Genomic DNA, 18809 nt, shown 5'->3' on the forward strand with positions numbered 1-18809 from the left:
CAAGGCTTTGCAAGCTGTCTGCTCTCTATTGAGCCACCACCTCTGCCTTTGTATTATGAGAGCAGCTGGGAGAAACAATTTGTAAATCAGTGAGTGTGTAGAAATGTTGTTATTTTGTTTCGCATTTTTTTGAGACAAGGTTTCTCTGTGTAGCTCTTGACTAGACCAGGCTGGGATTGAATTTAGAGATTCGCCTGTCTCTACCTTCCTGAGTGCTGGGATTCTTTTTGGCTATCCTGGAACTCGCTTTATAGACAATCAGTCTAGCCTTGAACTCACAGAGATCCACCCACCTCTGTGTCTCAAGTGCTGGGATTAAAGGCTTGCACCACCACTCTGGCATTACCTCAATACCGAAGTCACTTTTTTTTGTGTGTGTGTTTTTCGTTTGTTTTTGTTTATTTATTCTTTTTGTTTTTTAAGTAGTTAAGTTTTTGGAGAGTCAAAGTTATCTGTGCATTTTTTTCCCCCCTACTTATTTATTTGTTTCATTTTTAGGTCCCAACCTCAGTTCTCCCCCCTCCTCTCCTCCCAGGCCTGCCCCCTCATCCACTCCTCCTCCTCTCTCCTCTATTGCTCTTCAGAAAAGGGCAGGCCTCTCATAGATATCAGCCAGTCATCGTATACCAAGTTGTAGTGAGACTAGGCACCTCTTCTCCTATTAAAGCTTGATGAGGTAATTTAGTAGGAAGAAAGGGTCTCAAGCAGACACCAGAGTCAGCCCCAGCTCCCACTGTTAGGAGGCCCATAAGAAAACCAAGCTACACATTGTAATGTATGTGCAGAGGGCCTTGCTCAGTCCCATACAGGCTTCCTGGTTGTTGGTTCCATCTCTGTGAGCCCCTATGAGCCCAGGTTAGTTGATTCTGTGGGTTTTCTTGTTGTGTCCTTGACCCCTCTGGCCGCTCTAGTCCTTCCTCCCCCTCCTCCACAGGATTCCCCATGCTCTGCCTAGCATGTTTGGCTGTAGGCCTGTGCATCTGTTTCCATCTGTTGCTGAAGCCTTTGATGAGTTGGGCTAGGCACCAATCTATGAGTATAGCAGAATATCATTAGGAATCATTTCATTGGCCTTTTCCCCCCAGTCATGCCTGGTTCTATCCTAGGTCTCTCTGCTGTCTCACCTCTGGGTCCTGGCCCTTGGGTTACTGCCCTCTCATTGTATGGGTCTCAAGATGGATCAGTTATTGGTTGCTCGCTCTTATAATTTTTGTGCCACTTTTACCCCCAGAATATCTTGTAGGCAGGACAAACTGTGAGTCGAAGGTTTCATGGCTAAGTTGGAGTACCAGTCCCTCTACTGGAATTCTTGCCTGGTTATGGAAGATGGCTGGTTCAGGCTCCATATCCCCCACTGCTAGGAGTGTGAGCTAGGGTCATCCTCATAGATTGCTGGGGTTATCAATTGCTCTAGGTTTCTATCTTGTCCCAGGGATGCCCCCAGATTCCAGTCGTATCTCCCAGTACTCTCTCCCTCCCCCCTCCCCCCCACTTGATTCCTCCCTTTCCCATGCCCACCCCCTCATCCAGGCCACTTCCCCCATCCAATGGCAGTATCTATTCTATTAAATCTTATATCTCTACACAGATGTGCATGTGCAACACACCTTTATAACCCCTTCCCATTCTTGTGGTGCTGAGAATCACTCAGAGGGAAAAATCAATATATACTATTTTGGATTTCAGTGTATGATTTTCCAACGTAAGCATTGGAAATAATGCTTAGTTTGAAATAATATTTCGTTTGATAAGTTAATGGTAGCTGGACCTTTACAGAATTTCCTTGAGCAGGTCTACTTCATTTATAACCATGTATACTGTGACTCACAGGATTCTTCCTATTAAACACATTAATTTGAAGTAGGCTTAGTGGTACATGCCTGTAGTCCTAGCACATGGGAGGCAGAGGCAGGAGGATGGCTGCAAGTTCTGGTCTAACTTTGTCTAGATAACAAGTTCCAGGCCAGTGAGGGGATGTGTAGAACCAAACAACAACCAACAACTCCCCCCCCCCAATACTGCTTAGCTTATAGTAGGAAATAATTTTGCTAATGAGCCTTGTCATAATCATGTCTTGAAGGTTATTGTTCAGTTCCAGCCTTCTTCAGTGCCAGATGAGTGGGGAACGACACAAGATGGACAGACAAGGCCCAGAGTTGTAAAGCGTGGAATTGATGATAACCTTGATGAGATTCCCGATGGTATGTTTAGTTTGCTTAGGGGAAAGTAATGTTTGGGCTGCTCTGTTAGTGTATTTGTTTACTATGAAAATAGAAGCAGTTACTAGAATTACTGCCAGAGTGCTCAGAATTCAGCCATATAGGTCGATCACATTTCTATCTTTTTTTTCTTATTATTGATCTTTAAAAATTTTTTTTCTTTTCTTTTTTTATTTTTACAAGTGGTGAGTGTTCTGCCTGCATATATATTCATGTATCATGTATGTGCCTGGAGCCAACAGAGGTCAGAAGTAGGATTCAGATATCCTGGGAGTTAGGGACCGTTATGAGCTACCATGTGGGTGTTGAGAACCGAACCTAGGTCCTTTGCCAGAACGACAAGCTCTTTGAACCACTGAGTGATCTGTCAGCTCTACATTTCTATCTTTTTGTTTGGAGACAGGGTCTCACTGTGTAGTCCTGGCTATCCTGGAATTCAGAGCTCTACCTGCCTCTGCTGAGATTAAAGGTATGAACCACCATGTTTGGCTCATTTTTATCTTTTTATGAAAAGCTTTTAGATTATTTCTAGGGACTTGCTTTCAGCAGCATGCAAGCAGGCGTACAGGCAGGCAGGCAGGCAGGCAGGCAGGCAGGTAGGTGTGGGGCTGAGATCTTTAGAACCTGTTCCAAAGGCAAAGAGAGTATGTGCTTTTAAAACCTCAATGACACCCTCCCTCCCCTCCAAGCCACACCTCCCAATTCTTCCCAAATAGTTCCACTTCCTGGTGACTAAACATTTAAATATATGAGACTTTGGTGTTCATATTTATTCAGACACTAGAGGTTTTTTTTTTTTTTTTTTTTTTTTTTGTTTGGAGACAGGGTTTCAGTGTATAGCCCTGGTTGGCTTTGAACTTGCTATGTGGACCAGGCAAGCCTCCAACTCAGATCCACCTGTTTCTGCCTCCAGAGTGATGGGACTGAAGGTGTGCAGGACCATGCCTGGCTCTCCTACAACATTTTTGATTTAAGGAGAAGGACTTTGGAACAAAGATGTTTTATATTGGTGGATTGCTTGTCCATGTCGGGCTTAGTGCTCTGGGGAGTTTTGAGGGTTTTTTTTTTTTTTTTTTTTTTTTTTTTTTTTTGTAGTTGTTTTTTTGTTTTTCAAGACACTTTCTCTGTGTAGCAGTCCTGGCTGTCTTGGAACTCATTTTGTAGACCAGGCTGGTGTCGAACTCATGGAGATCCATCTGCCTCTGCCTTCTGGGTGCTGGGATTAAAGGTGTGCACTGCCAGACTATCAAATTTTTTTTGTTTTTGTTTGACTGAGCTCAGGGCCATTTCATGTACACATTTTATATTGCTGAGCTACACCTTTATCCCAGTCCTATGGAATTCTGAAAAGATCATACATTGTGACAGATCCATAGGTTTATGAAAAACAGGGCCTGTTTCCTTGACCTTTCCATTTAGTTTGCTATTATTTGTCTTTTTTTGGGGGGGGGCAGTCGTGTTGGAGTCTCTGTGGCTTTGGAGCCTGTCTTGGAACTCACTCTAGACCAGACTGGCTTCAAACTCTGAGAAATTTGCCTGCCTTTGCCTCGGAATTCTTTGGCTAGTTAATGATAAAAGAGGTATCAAGGTGGTGGCACACCCATTTAATCCCAGCACTCTGGAGGCAGAGGCAGTCGGATCTCTGAGTTTGAGGTCAGCCTGGTCTACAGAGTAAGTTCCAGGACAGGCTCCAAAGGTATTAGAGAAACCCTGTCTTGAAAAACAAACAAAAGAGAATTTAGCAATTTAATTAACTGTACCAAATTCTCAGTGTGTGTGTGTGTGTGTGTGTGTGTATGATGATTTTATTATTTGTTTCTTTTTACTAGGGGAAATGCCTCAAGTTGACCATTTGGTTTTCATGGTTCATGGCATTGGACCTGTGTGTGACTTGCGCTTTAGAAGCATTATTGAATGTGGTAAGTGCAAGTTACATTTTATTTCATAGAATAACCTGAATACTGAGAGAAGATCTCTTTAGTATTCATTTTATGGTAGTTCCTAGCTGTGTACTCATGGCTGAGGGCACTAAAGGAGATTTCTGTGGTTAGTAGGAAGTATTAACTTGCATCGGATCTGCTCTTACTTTTGTTCTTTTGCTGTAGCTAATGCCTCACAAACATGAGACTCAGCACCCACCGAAAGCAAGGGAGAGAGAGAGCAGAGAGAAAGAGCAAGAGAGGACAAGAAAGGGGGGGCAGAGAGAGAGAGAGAGGTGGGAATGTTAGGAACTAGCAGCTTGCTGACCCCGCCCCCAACGATGGGCGGGATGCTCATGGCCATGTCACCATGTCACCTGGCTGCCAGAGGACTCAGTTACGCATGCTCAAGCCCCCCTTTTAAAGCAAGCGCGCCAAGCGCCCCCCCCCTCTGGCCCCCCTCTCTTGCCCTCCCCCTCTCTCTTGCTCTTTCTCTTTCTCCCCTGCTTTTAGTTGGCTACCAGCTACCCCCCTTTCTCTCCCCTCTCTCAATAAACTCCACTTGGGCTCCGAGTCTTGTGTTTGTGTTTCATAGGCAATAGTTATGTCAAAAGAACAACATTTAACTGCATAAGATTCTGGATTCTGAAGAATTAGAAGGTGTCATGAGAATAATTACACATTTTGGCAGATAGCTTCCTGCCTGAGTACTGCAGCATGGAGCTCCTGCTCTCTGAACTGACACATAGGTAACCCTCTGAAAAGCTGTTTAGGGACATGCCAGTGACCAACCATTCTCAGTTGGTCTGGGAATGTAAGGACTTTGTCTGCAGTAATAGTTTGCATTTACTGGACTATTGGTATTGTATCCCTCACAAATACACCTCACTGTTACCTCCAGTGCTAAGTGAGGAAAGACCTTGGCTGAATTAAGTGCTCTATTTTCACAGTTGTGACAGTGTTGAAGTCAGGGCTTGATTCCGGTCTGCAGAGGTAATTGAGTAAATTTTAGGCTTCAAAAAATAATGAAACTTTTTCAGGACTTGCTAACAGTTGGGTGTTTGTTCACTTGCTATTTTTAAAAGCGTATATATTTATATTATTAAAAATGCCAGCACATTTCAGTTAATTAGCTTCCAAGCTAAAATAATCAATTTACCTCTTGATTTTTTTTTTTCTTTTCTTTATTTTAGTGGATGATTTTAGGGTGGTTTCTCTCAAGTTGCTGCAGACACACTTCAAGAAGTCTTTAGATGATGGGAAAGTCAGCCGAGTGGAGTTCCTTCCTGTTCACTGGCATAGTGCCCTGAGTGGTCATGCCACGGGTGTGGACAGGTTTGTAGATTTTGATGTCATGTTTTTCAGAGCAATTAAAATTAGAGGCAAATTTAAACAGTAATGCAAACTGATTTATTCCAACTTAAGCAAATAAGGTTCTTTATGCTAATGATGATCTTGCTCTGATGTGACGAAATGCTAGTTATACTGTAAATATGTGACTGTTCCCCATGTATATCTGTGCTTGTTCTTATTGTAAATATTTAAGAGGATCTAGGAAATTTTAGACACTTTGAGTTTATTTTTGGTGCTGGAAATTGAACTCAGAATCCCAGGTGTGGTGAACAAACACACCCCTGCTCTGCAGCTGGCTTTAAAACCCACTCTGACCTGCTGTGGTTAGGTGGGGCCTGCTGGGAATGCTCAGCAGCCTCTTTGTCTGGTTAATAGATCTCCTTCACCACTCGATGTCCCCCATGGGGCAAAAAACAAGCAAACAAACAAATAAACAACCCATCCCTGTTTGAGATTTAGAATGGTAGTTTGTTTGTGGGGATGCATAAAGCTGTTAAATGGGAGGACTTTTAACATCCTAGTGTTGATGCCCCTGAGGGCTATCGGCACTGACCAGGCCCTGTGATAGAAATCCACACTCAGTTTTGAATGCTTCTATTTCAGAGCCACAGTTTCAGATAATATTGATGCTGCCACACATGTCTAATAAATTGCTCCCAGTTGGTGGTCCCTGTGATGAGTTGGGGCTATGGCCACACTGGACTGTGCTGTGAGGTGCTCACTTCCCCAGGGAATGCTGAATATTCTAGCCGTGACAGCCTCTTGGCTCTGCCAGCCTCAACTTTTGTCAGGCATCCAGATTTTCAGTTAGTTAGAAGAAAATGGGACATTAGGCTTTTCTATGTAGGATCAGCCTGTGGCATTTACAAGTTCATTGTACTAACTAATGTATAATCTCTACCTTTGTACTATGGTTTTTTTCTTTTTCCAGAAATAAAAATCTAAAGTGTTAAAAACCAGAGATGGAAGGTAACTATTGACAGTAACTTTGTTTTTTCCTTTTAAAACAGGAATATCAAGAAAATCACTTTGCCAAGTATTGGTCGGTTCCGGCACTTTACTAATGAAACTCTGCTAGACATTTTGTTTTACAACAGCCCTACCTACTGTCAGTCAATTGTGGAGAAAGTGGGAGTGGAGATAAACCGGCTATACTCTCTCTTTTTGAGTCGGAACCCAAACTTCAAAGGAAAGTTCTCCGTTGCTGGTCACAGTTTAGGTAAAGCTGTCACATCATTTCAGATGTGCCTGTTTGGTGTGTCCAGCCAGACATTGCTTTGTGCTTGTCTGGCTGCATAATTTAGAGAGCTTGGATTTTGAAGGAAGACAGTGTTTTGTGTTGAGACTGCCTTTGCTTTTCATGTTCAATAGCTAAGTAAGGCTATGCATTTTCACTGTTGTTTTAAGATTTTATTTCATTTATGTAGTGAGTATGGGTCTGTTGAATGTATGCCTTAGAAGCCAGACGGACGGTAACTCATCCCTGGAGCTGGAGTTAATGGTGCTTGTAAACTGCTGGGTATGGGTGCTGGGAACCAAGCTTAGGTTCTCTGGAAGAATAGGATGCATGGGACCTCTGAGCTGTTTCTTTAGCCATTAGGCTGTACATACATGTTGTTTTGTCCTTAGATGAAACAGAAATATTATTAGATCTAGAATGGGTAGGTAAAGCTGTTCCACATAATGTCAGATTTGCTTGTTTGGTTTGTTCAGAAGTTGCTTTGTGTTTTTCTGACTGCAAAACTTAGAGCATATACAAAATTCATACACATATACACGCATAGACGTGTGTACTCAGCACCTGTGCAGGGTCAGAGGACAACTCTGTAGGGTGTGTTCTCTTCTCCCTTTACTCTGTTTGTTTTCTGTTGCTTTGATGAACATCATGATGAAAAGCAACTTGGGGAGGAGAGGTTTTGTTTCTGCTGACAGTAGTAGTCTGTCCTGAAGGGACATCAGGGCAGGGCTTCCTGCATACACGAGAAGCTGGAAGCAGGAACTGAAGTGGAGAGCATGCAGGAATGCTGCTTACTGGCCTTCTCCTCCTGGCCTGCTCGCTACACTCAGGATCATGTGCCCAGAGATGGTACTGCCCAGAGCAGAATGGGTCTTTCCGCTTGAATCATTGCCAGTCTAATGGGGTGTTAGTTTCTAGTTGAGATTTCCTGTTTTCTGATGAGATGATCCTAGCTCTGGCAAGTTGACAGAAACCTAAGAACCAACTCACATGGACTCTGGAGATGAAATTCAATTTTCTAAGCTTGCAAGGCACATACCTTTACTGGCTGAGCCAGCCACCTTGCTAGTGCTGATTATCAGATTTTAATCAGCTGCGCATCTTTGTATGACTTCTGCTAGAGACTGAAAAAAAGCCAGGAGGAATTGTTTAGTGTTGAAAAATGCCTGGGGTAGGTAACTTTGTTATAAAACACAATATATCTTTTTCTTAGGTTCTTTGATTCTGTTTGACATCTTGTCTAATCAAAAAGATACAAATGTCTCTAAGTCTCCGGGGTCCATGGCTGTTTCTAATGGAGTTCTGAAACAGCCAAATTTTCAGGAAAAGCAGGTAAGTCTGTAGTTATCCTGTTAGATTTAGAGCTAGCCCTGAGCTCTTCTCCAAAACTTGTACTGTTTCTAGTAACTCTTTAGTTGTCAAAATACATTGAGGCTCAGAAGTACAGTAGAAGAGTTGGCCCGTGCGCCTGTAATCCTGGCTGCTTTGGAGACAGATGGCAGGGGGATGAGTTCAAAGCCAGTAACACAATGAGATGCCATCTCTAAAAATAGAAGTTTCTCACTCCTTTCCTCATGCATTATAAAGTAAATGTGAAGGCTTAGGATTTTAAAAAGTAAATTATTATTACATTTATTTATTTATCATCTATCTTCTTATTTGTTTATTTTCTAGACAGGATTTCTCTGTGTAACAGCCTTAGCTGTCCTGGAACTCGCTTTTGTAGACCAGGTCTGAGATCTGCCTGCCTCTGCCTCCTGAGTGCTGGCATGAAAGGTGTGCAATACCACTGCCCAGCTTTAAAAGTAAATTATTATTGGAAATGGAGATATGAGTGATTTACTAGATGAATATGCCATAAAGTCCAGGTGACAGATGGCAGAGTGCTAAAATTGTGGTTTGTTTGTATAGCAAAGTTATTTCAGATTTTGTGTAGATCAGGATACATATTGTGGGAGTTTTTTTTTTTTTTTTACACTTTATAATATTTTCACCTCCTTTTTATTAAGATACCTGAAGAGTCAAAGCTGATGTCAGATGAATCGTGTGACCTTGATGTTGAAAATGAAGAACCCCCAACCTTGCATGGAACCCTGGAAGCCCTCAGCCTCTTTGATTACATTAGCACTTTTGAAAAGGAAAAGATGGATATGGAATCTCTGGTACTGATATTAGCCTGCTTCATTTTGTTGAAAATGAAATTGAAGAATGACTTAAGCATTCTTACATCAGAATTTATTCCACATAAGCCAAAAGTTTAATGCTTAAAAAAATAGAGAAAAAGGGGGCTGGAGAGAGAGTTGTCTCAGTGGATAAGAGCATGCGCTGCTCTTGCAAAGGGCTGAGGTTTGGTTTCCAACGCCCCCACTGTGCCTCACAACTGTCTGTGACTCCATTCCAGGATCCAGTGTCCTCTTCGCTGATGTGGGCATTGGTGCATACATAGTGACATATATACACCCAAGTAACACACACACACACACACACACACACACACACACACATATATATAATAAATACAGCAAAAATTATTTTTTTCCTGGATTTTCAAGTCAGGGTTTCTCTGTATAGCTTTGGCTTCCTGGAACTCATTTTGTAGACCAGGCTGGCCAGGTATTTCACAGAGATATACCTGCCTCCACCTCCCAAGTGCTGGAATTAAAGGCATGTCCCACCATTGCCTGATACTAAATACAGCTTTCTTTTTTAAGATTTGAGAAAAATAAAATAGTTAAATTTGTGAAGCTTTTTTAAAGCATGAGACAAAATCTAGAGGCTACATATGGACAAGAATTTCAAAGTAGTGAACAGCATGACATACCTTATGGCCAGAGAGAGATTAGAAAAGCACCTGGACACAGACAGAGGTGGCTTTCATGGTCAGAGCTTATACAGGACTTTGATAGGGAAGCAGCAGGCAAATGGGCATTGAAACAAGAGCATGATCTATAGGAAAGAAAGTAACAGGTGACCTTATGCCCTGGGAGAACAAGTACAGAATTCCAGCGAAGAGTAAGTTTGATACTGGTCTTGACCAGTCAGTGATAACATTCTATGTGGCTAGGAGAAGTTGACAGTTTTACTCTGGTTGCTGAGAGTGTAAATGGGCACATTCTCTGCAGAGCTTTGTAATGTCTTCTGAAATAAGTTCGTCCTGCTGTTGTTACTGCTAGAAATGTTTTCTCTAAGGAAGCCCCTGGGAATACCTGCAGGGATGTTCACTGAACACTGTTTTCAGTAGTCTGGGACTTTAGCAGCCACAGGGCACACTGGCAGGGTGTTTGGAGTCATTTGTGCAGCCCTGCAGTAGGACTCACAGCACTTGAGTGACACACAGACATTGTCATCAATCTTGACCTGTGAGGTACTCGGGTGAAAAGAGAAAAGCTCGAGGCCAGCACACACACTGAAGAGCATGTTGCTGCTGTGTGCACATGAGGGATTTCTTAAGAGGGCAGATTGCTGCAGTTATCACTGAAAGAACTGGAAGGTTGGGACCAGAATGGACGGGAAAGATCTGAGCGGGAAGATCCATTAGAAACAGTGTAGGTTCAGAATTTTGCACAACATAAATAATATTTTCTATTAAAATAATAGAATTTTTAATGGAGAGACTAGTTAAGACTTTTTTTTTTTATAGTGTGGAAGTCAAGATCTCACACTTAGTAGGCAAATGCTCTGCCAGCAAACTGTACATTTTGATGCTTAAAACTATATATTGTTTTTTTGAAGGTTGACTGGGCCTTTGGTTGGTTTAGTTGATTCTTGTATTGTTCTTTGTATCCCATTTTCGGCTCATGTGTCTCTAGGTTGATTAATTAATATGTTTTGCTCCCCTTTAAAGCTTATGTGTACAGTTGAGGACCTGAAGGAGATGGGGATACCCCTTGGGCCCAGGAAGAAGATAGCCAATTTTGTAAAACTTAAAGCAGCCAAACTGGTAAGGTTCATCTCTGCTCTCAAGAAAAATGAACACATTTTGTAACCTGCATTTTTGTTTGTTTGTTGTATTTTTTCTATCTTTTAAGGCAAGGTCTTACACTATAACCCTGACAAGCCTAGAAAGAGAACAACTCACAGATCATTTTAGATAAAGCAAGCTATTTGATTAAGTGTTGAGAAAAGCTGTGAGATTATGAGGTGTCCCTTTCTCTGCATGTGAAATAAATCAGTTTCTAATCCCAGTTCACAAAGCTTCTCTTCACCTCGCCTGAGTCTGTCTCCATGTGTGGGCAGTTCCTCAGTTTATCTCCACACATGATCTTATCCAGAAGAGAGAATGATCTGATATTACTTTAATAAGCGTGTGGTCCTACACACACTGTTTCAGGAGTGTGCTACAGTGCTTCTGTATGTAGGCACAGTTGGTTCCCCCCACACACAGAAGGGATGCCAGGCCCATGGCAAGACAGACAAGGGTTGAGGAGTGACATCTTCAGGCTCTCTGCTTCATGTCCTTAATTTTTTCCTGCAATAAAAGATTAAAAAGTAGAAAAGTTTATTGAAAAACTCCTAGAAGGATCCTGTTTTATAGATTACAGTGGTTTAGCTATATAAGCTATGGCATTTTAAGCATGCTTGGAAATAAAGATCTGTAGTATATTCTCATTTTTAAAATTAAATTATAATTGCTTTTAGATGAACCATGGAATGTTGCCAGCCATATTGCATTGATTGCTTTGTATTGTTCACAGGTAAATTGCTGACAGACGAAGATAATATGTACTGTGTTTTAGTGACTGTCACTGAAATAATGGGACTAAAATTAGCCAATTATTTTTTAGCAACGATATCAAATATGCGTAGTCCGGATTCTCTCCCCTCTAAACCATCTTCTTCATTTTCATTGAAAAGGAATATTGCTGGTTACCTCTGTATATGTTGGTTCATTTGTACATTAAATTGCTGCCCGTGACTCTCCGGGAACAAAATAGCTCTTGGCAGTAAGTCAGTGTATGATTTCTTAGCATCTAGAGTATTACGTTCTATGAATATAGTGAAAGGTAATGCTGAACAGGAAGCAAATTGTAGCTGGAAGGAAGAACTGAAAATTCTAGATTTTTAGGTTTCAGGTTGCGCCTCCTCGTATAGATGAGTGAGATAATCAAGCTGTTCAAAATACCAGTGCTAGAATCAGTTACCCAAGCTGCCTGACTGAGTTTTCTGTGATTCTCTTGTCCTTTATATTAACCAGTTGGACACTTTCCTGTGTCCATAATATGTTGTGAGATGTTTTACACTCTTTTGGCTTTTTGAGGGGCTCTCCACCCAGCTCCCAAATGAATATACATAGGCTTATTCTAAGTGCCTAGACTAAGCTTGGCTTGTTGTTAGCCAGCTTTTCTTAAATTAACCTGTCTACCTTTCCCCTCTGGGCTTTTATCTTTCTTACTTCTGTATATCTTATTCTTACTCTGTGGATGGCTGGGTGGCTGGTCCTGATGTCCTCTCCTTGTTCTCAAGTTCCCGTCTTATAAACCCCTCTCTACCTGGCTCCTCCCTACAACTTCCTCCACCTGGCTGCTCCTCCCTACGACTTCCTCTACCTGGCTTCTTCCTACAGCTAGTGGCTGACCTATCCTCCTGACTGCAAGTGACTTTTATCTAATCAAACACATCTTTGCATCATTAAACAAATGTTGCAGAGTATAAACAAAAGTAACACACCTTACAATAATATTCTACAACAATAGTATTTTGGAATTAATCAATAGAAAAGAACAGCTTGGTCAACTGTTTTTTTTTTTTTTTTTAAGCTGCTGTGAAACAGAGTCTAACATAACCCTTCCCAGCCTAGGGAGCAAGAGGCTCTGACCCCGTGGATACAGAGGTCCACCTTGGCAAGTGTGTGTCTTCTCTTGACACGTGTTCAGTCAGTGTGTACTTCCCAACCATTGGACATGGGCTTTGCCTCATTAGCAGTAGCATCCTTCATCTATTTGCTTTTGTTGTTTGTTTGTGGAAACGTATAGATAGCTCTTAAAGTATTCTGGGTCGTGAATTTTGATAACCAAACACATGTGTAGGTAGCGCCTAAAAGCAGAATGTGTCTGTCTCAGTGTCTTCTCATCAGCCCCCTCCTCTCAGCCATCACCATTGTGATTTCTTTCAGTACATTTATGTTTCTTTCTGTCTAGACAGTCATGTAAATAGAGTAGGTAGAGTGTACTGTTTTGTATCTGCCCTCCTGTACTTAATATTTTAAGATCATGTAAGATAGCCAATGTTAGATTGAAACGTAGATATATTACGGTATTTTGTCCTTTGTAATTTTTATTTTTCTAAGAATTATACAGTTTATTATAGCTATCATGACGCGTTTTTCCTGATGATAGTATGTGTCTCTAAAAAGTGCATTTTCAGCTGGTGGTGGCCTTTAATCCCAGCAGTTGGTAGGTAGAGGCAGGAGGATCTCTGTTAGTTCAAGGACAGCCTGGTCTACAAAGCTACACAGAGAATCCCTGTCTACAAAAGCCAAAAAAAAAAAAAAAAAAAAAGCATTTTCCTGGGAGGCTGGAGAGATTGCTCGGAAGGAACCAGGTTAGGTTCCCAGCACCCTCACAGTGGCTGCAATTTAACTATTACTCCAGCTTCAAGGGATGCAGTAGCCTTTCCATGGGCATCAACACACATGTAGCATTCACTTACACAGCAATACATGTACAGGTGCACATATCAAAACTCATAAAAATACTTTTCTTTTTGAGACAGGGTTTCTCTGTGTATCACTGGCTGTCCTGGAACTCACTCTAGACCAGGCTGGCTCAAATTCAGAGATCCTCCTGCCTCTCTCTCCTTAGTGCTAGGATTAAAGGTATGCACCACTATGCCCAGCTCAGAAAATAAATATCTTAACAAAGTAACTTTTCCAGCCGGGCATTGATGGGGCATGCCTTTAATCCCGGCAGTGGGGGGGAGGGGAGGGGGAGGCAAGTGGATCTCTATGAGTTTGAGGCCAGCCTGGTCTATGAGTTCCAGGACAGGCTCCAAAGCAACACAGGAAACTGTCTCGAAAAAAAAAAAAAAAAAAAAAAAAAAAAAAAAGTAATTTTTCCCAGTAACTGTGTGACATTCTATTTTGTAGTGATAACTAAGAAATGGATCCTCAGATTGTCTTCTGGATCCTCAGATTGTCTTCTGTTCTGGTGTTTCATAGGAGCAGAAAAAAGCATCAGAAAAGAAGGCAGCGGTGGCTGCTGTGACAAAAGGACAGGATGAGAGCGCCCTGAAAACAAAGGAAATGGCTTCTCCTTCAGAACCCAACGAGCCAAGGAGGAAGCTGTCAGTTGGGGCCTTTGTGTCTTCTGCTCGAGTTGATTATGAGTCTTTTGAAGTTGGCACAGGACAGGTGAGTGTGTGCTGATGCGCTGTTTTAAGTTTTTTTTTTTTCTTCTCTTTTCTTTCTTAAGATTGTTTTTCTCTGGGTAGTCTTGGCTATCCTGCAACTTCCTCTGTAGACCCAACTGGCTCAGAGATCAGCTTGTCTCTCCTTCCTTAGTGCTGAAATTAAAGGTGTGTGCAACCAACCCCTGACTTTTGGTTGTTTTTGTTTGTTTGTTTTTCCAGACAGGGTTTCTTTTCGTAGCCCTAGCTGTAGTGGAACTCACTCTGTGGACCAGGCTGGCCTCAAAGTCAGAAATCTATGTGCTTCTGTCTCCCAAGTGATGGGATTAAAGGCATGTACCACCACTGCCCATTTAAGAAGCAGTTTTTAAAACATACTTGCTTTTCCTTTTATTCTTTTTTTTTGAGTGTGTTTTATTTATGTTTCTGATGACTTTATAGAGAAAATGGTAACATCACATTGTATTTATTGAGCACTTGAGAGGTTAGATTTTTTTTTCTTTTTTAAATCCTGTGTGTGTGTGTGTGTGTGTGTTTAGTCTGGAGAACAGCCTTGGCTATGATATCTGGAACAATGATTGCTTCCTTTGAGACAGGATCTCTCCTTGATCTGTTAATCCCTGGTTAGGCTAGACTGACTGGCCAGCAAGCTCCTGTCTCTGACTCCCAGCACTGGGATTTTCAAGCATGCACCACCACATCTGGCATCTTTTTTTGTGGGATTTAAGGATCAAGGTCAGGTTCTTGTATTTGCAGAGCAGATGTTTTTCCTATTAAGCCATTCCTAATCCTCACTTGTATTTCTTAATACATTTTTTTCTATCATAATGTACTTATTTTATATGATTTCTATTGAATTATATGTTTATCTACACAAACTCTTCAGCCCGTAATGTCTATAATCGCTGTACTTTGAAGCCTATGGCAGGAGGTTGTACACTCCAGGCCAGCCTAAAACTACATAGCAATTTAAGGTTAGCTTGAGCTATGCAGTGAGAACTTATCTCAAGAAGAAGAAGAAAGAAAAAAAAAAAAAAAAAAAAAAAAAAACCCTTCCAATATTAAGGCTGTTAGCCTCTCATCATGTAAGTTGTAAATGTTTGTTTTACACATTGAGTTTTCTTTTAATTTTGTTTTTTCTTTTGGTGGACCAAAACTTGAATTTTCTTTCTTTCTTTTTGAGGCTGGATTTCTCTGTGTAGTCCTGGCTGTCCTGGAACTCGTTCTGTAAATCAGGCTGGCCTCCATCTCACAGAGATCTGCCTGTCAATGTCTCCCAAGTGCTGGAGATTAAAGATGTGTGCCACCACTGCCCAGCTTAAAAGCATTGAATTTCCATAAATAAAGGCAAATGTAAGGGTAAGGAGTGTAGATTTTAGGTAGGCAGCCTAGGAGTATATTGTAGAAGGACCATTGGATTTGAAATTGAGCATCTAAATCTGCAATGTGTCACTACCTGCATTCTTGGTGTGGGATCACTCCTCTGGCTTTCAGTCTTCACCTGTGAAGTGAGTGTAATGGGTTTTCCTTCATCTGGTCTGTTAGCGGACCTCTGTTCTTCAATCATGCCGTTCGTTATTCTTTGTTCCAAGAATACTAACATGGCAGCCTGGTGTTAGTGGCACACGCCTTTAATCCCAGTACTCAGGAGGCAGAAGCAGGTGGATCTCTGTGAGTTCAAGATCAGCCTGGTCTACAAGAGCTAGGACAGGCTTCAAAGCCACAGAGAGACCCTGTCTTGAAAAACCAAAGAAACAAAATAAAACAAAAAAAGAATACTAACATGGCAAAGGCATTTTCCTGCTCCTAAAATAAAATAAAAGGGAAGAACTTTGTAAACACTGTATGTCTTTACACAGATGTCTGTTCTTCCCCTGAGAGACTTCATGCAAGCTATCCCAAGTAAGCTCCTTTGGACAAATCTAGACAGTCTCATGTAGCTTGGCTGATTTTTAAATCACTGTGTATCTAAGGATGACTCTGAGCTTTCTTATTCTCCCACCTCCAACTCTCCATGAGAAGATAGAATTATACTAGAATTAACATAGAGTACTGTAGACAAGGGTAGACTTATACTAGAATTAACATAGAATACTGTAGACAAGAACCCTTTATAGGGTTGGTAAATGCCTTCTGTTGCCTTACTTATTCTTCATTTTTCATTATATTGAATTTTGTATTGTGAAAACCCCCATGTTATAACTGAAGCAGAGGCAAACCCCTGAGAAACCCGACCAAGAGTAGCAGCAGGCCCAGGCAGGGTGACTATTGGTTCTGCAATTTAAACCACAGTTAATGTCATACTTCTGTGCTGTATTTAGTATTAGACATTAGCAGGGGATGCAGTAGACGACAAAGATTGTTGAGAAATTCTTTGTCAGCTCACAGCAGCTCTCTCTGAGCTAGTGAAGATCCAAAAAATATTTACAAGTTGGTTTTTATTGTTGTTTCTTCTAGGTTTCTGTCACTTACACCTCTTTAGACTTTGAACCAGAGATCTTCTTTGCCTTGGGCTCTCCAGTAGGCATGTTCCTCACTATCCGAGGTGTGGACAGGATTGATGAGAACTACCGTCTTCCTACCTGCAAAGGCTTCTTCAATATCTACCATCCGGTGAGGGTTTGAATTCACTCAGTGCTTTAAAAAGATAAAAGTTCTTTCCTTCTCATCCAAGTAGATTCTCAGGTTCTTGTTCCTTGGAAATTAATAGTGGTCATGAGTTGCAAAGCTCAGCTGTCAATCCTAAGAGACTGATGACACTTTCTAATAAGTATTTCTACCAGAAAGGCTTTACTCAAAGGGGGGAAAATGTGTTTGTTGCTTTGTTGGCAAAGTAATTTATCTACAAATTGGAAATGTCATAATTGCCAGTAGCTGAGTGAGGTGTGGAGGAAAGTCAGCCTCTGGCTTGCCAGTTAGCTCTTTGCTTCTCCCCTAACTGTGGCATGTAAGTCACACGATCATTCACTGGTTTCCACTTTTCCTTCTTGCAGCTTGACCCAGTGGCATACAGACTAGAACCTATGGTTGCTCCGGATTTGAACTTAAAAGCTGTTCTCATTCCACATCACAAAGGCAGAAAGCGACTTCACTTAGGTAAGAAGCAGATGCTCTGTCCACTTCCTGCACAGCAAGCATATGATTAGGAGCTCAGGATTGTGCTTGGTTACAAAATGAGTTATAAGCAGTCCAAGTCACATGAGACCCTGTCACACAAAACACAATAGATGTGTGATGTCTTTGTGTGAATGTGGGCATATGTGTGCCACTATGCACATGTGGAGATCAGGGTCCAGTTCTCTCTTCCATTGTGAGTTCCCATGGAGGTCAGAAAAGGGGATTGACCCCCTCTGAACTGGAGTGCTCTAATCTCCATCCCTCTTGTAATTACATTTTGATAGTGTGTCATTTTTGGAAAGGAGAAGACTAACATACATACATACATACATACATACATACATATATATGTATACACACACACACACACACACACACACACGTATCTACTCCCTCCCTGGGGAGTAGATGGGTGATGGGATGGGAGGTTCGGAGGTGGGCATGGGAGAATGGAAGGGAGAGGGAACTGGTATTGATATAAAAATGATTTATAATAATCTATATAAGCTAAAAATTAATTTTATTTTTAAATTATACTTGTGCATGCATATGCGTGCACCACAGTATGGGTGTGAAGGTCAGAGGAATCAATTCTTTCCTTCCCATGTGAGACTCTAGGGTCTCTCAGGTTGTGAGGCTTGCCAGCAAATGGCTTGCTTAGTCATTTTGCTAGGCTAGAGTCTTTAAAAATTATCTCACTATTACAAATTAGAACAACTGGCCTTTAAATTATTACAGGCTTTTTATTTTATTTATTTATTTTTTGAGACAGGGTCTTTCTGTACATGTTCCTGGCTGTCCAGGGCTGGCCTTGAACTCACAGAGATCCATCTTACCTGGCTTTGCCTTCTGAGTACTGGGGTTTAAAGATGTACTCCCTCATGCCCAGCTGTTACAGCCCTGTTTTAAAAATTTCCAATATAAATGTATAGGATTATGTTTATGTTATGGTGTTTGAACTTCTTCTTGAGAAAAAATTGGTGGGTTTGGGATGAGCCAAATTGTTAAGAAGAACTGGCTGGGGTGGCACATGCCTATATCCTAAGGTCAGGGGTCTCAGATGTGAGGCGCACCCTAAGCTTGACGCTCCAAGACACTGTGTCAAACAAACTGACAAAAAGCCAGACATGGAGGCTGAAGCAGATTTCTAGTTCAAGGCCAGCCCTTCATAGTGAGACCTTATTTCAAAATTAAATTAAAATAAAATAAAAATCAATGCAAGTCAGCATTTTACCCTATTGAGAGTTCTTGGTTCCAAGAGGCTCCCATGAAATTTTAAGTGGGGAGGAGGGCCCTTACTTGTCTGGGGACATGGTTAACTTTTAATTTCTGTGGCACAGAATTGCAGTGGCTAATTAACCTGGTGTGTCATTGGAATCTGTTTAGAGTTGAAAGAAAGCCTTTCTCGAATGGGGTCCGACTTGAAGCAGGGTTTTATCAGCTCTCTGAAAAGTGCTTGGCAGACACTCAATGAATTTGCACGTGCTCATACCTCTTCCACTCAGTTACAAGAAGAACTGGAAAAGGTGGTCAATCAGTTCAAAGAAGAAGAAGAAAAGCAAGTAGTTGAAGGTCAGTTTGATGTTGGATGTGTTTTCTCTGGCAGATGATGTTAAAGAA

General features: G+C 41.5%; 1 protein-coding gene across 3 annotated transcripts in view; it reads left to right on the plus strand.

Moving 5' to 3' along the window:
• Positions 1–18809, plus strand: part of Sec23ip (SEC23 interacting protein) — a 41288-nt gene that overhangs the window by 16471 nt on the left and 6008 nt on the right. For all 3 annotated transcript variants that reach the window (XM_051193135.1, XM_051193134.1, XM_051193136.1), the window contains exons 6-16: positions 2081–2201; positions 4049–4138; positions 5332–5473; positions 6502–6710; positions 7942–8060; positions 8738–8890; positions 10573–10668; positions 13885–14076; positions 16530–16685; positions 17066–17168; positions 18576–18761. In XM_051193135.1, coding sequence (XP_051049092.1) covers positions 2081–2201; positions 4049–4138; positions 5332–5473; positions 6502–6710; positions 7942–8060; positions 8738–8890; positions 10573–10668; positions 13885–14076; positions 16530–16685; positions 17066–17168; positions 18576–18761 — 1567 coding nt within the window. The remainder of the gene's footprint in view (positions 1–2080; positions 2202–4048; positions 4139–5331; positions 5474–6501; positions 6711–7941; positions 8061–8737; positions 8891–10572; positions 10669–13884; positions 14077–16529; positions 16686–17065; positions 17169–18575; positions 18762–18809) is intronic.

This window comes from Phodopus roborovskii, unplaced genomic scaffold (assembly GCF_943737965.1).
Source record: "Phodopus roborovskii unplaced genomic scaffold, PHOROB, whole genome shotgun sequence".
Classification (NCBI taxonomy): Eukaryota; Metazoa; Chordata; class Mammalia; order Rodentia; family Cricetidae; genus Phodopus; species Phodopus roborovskii.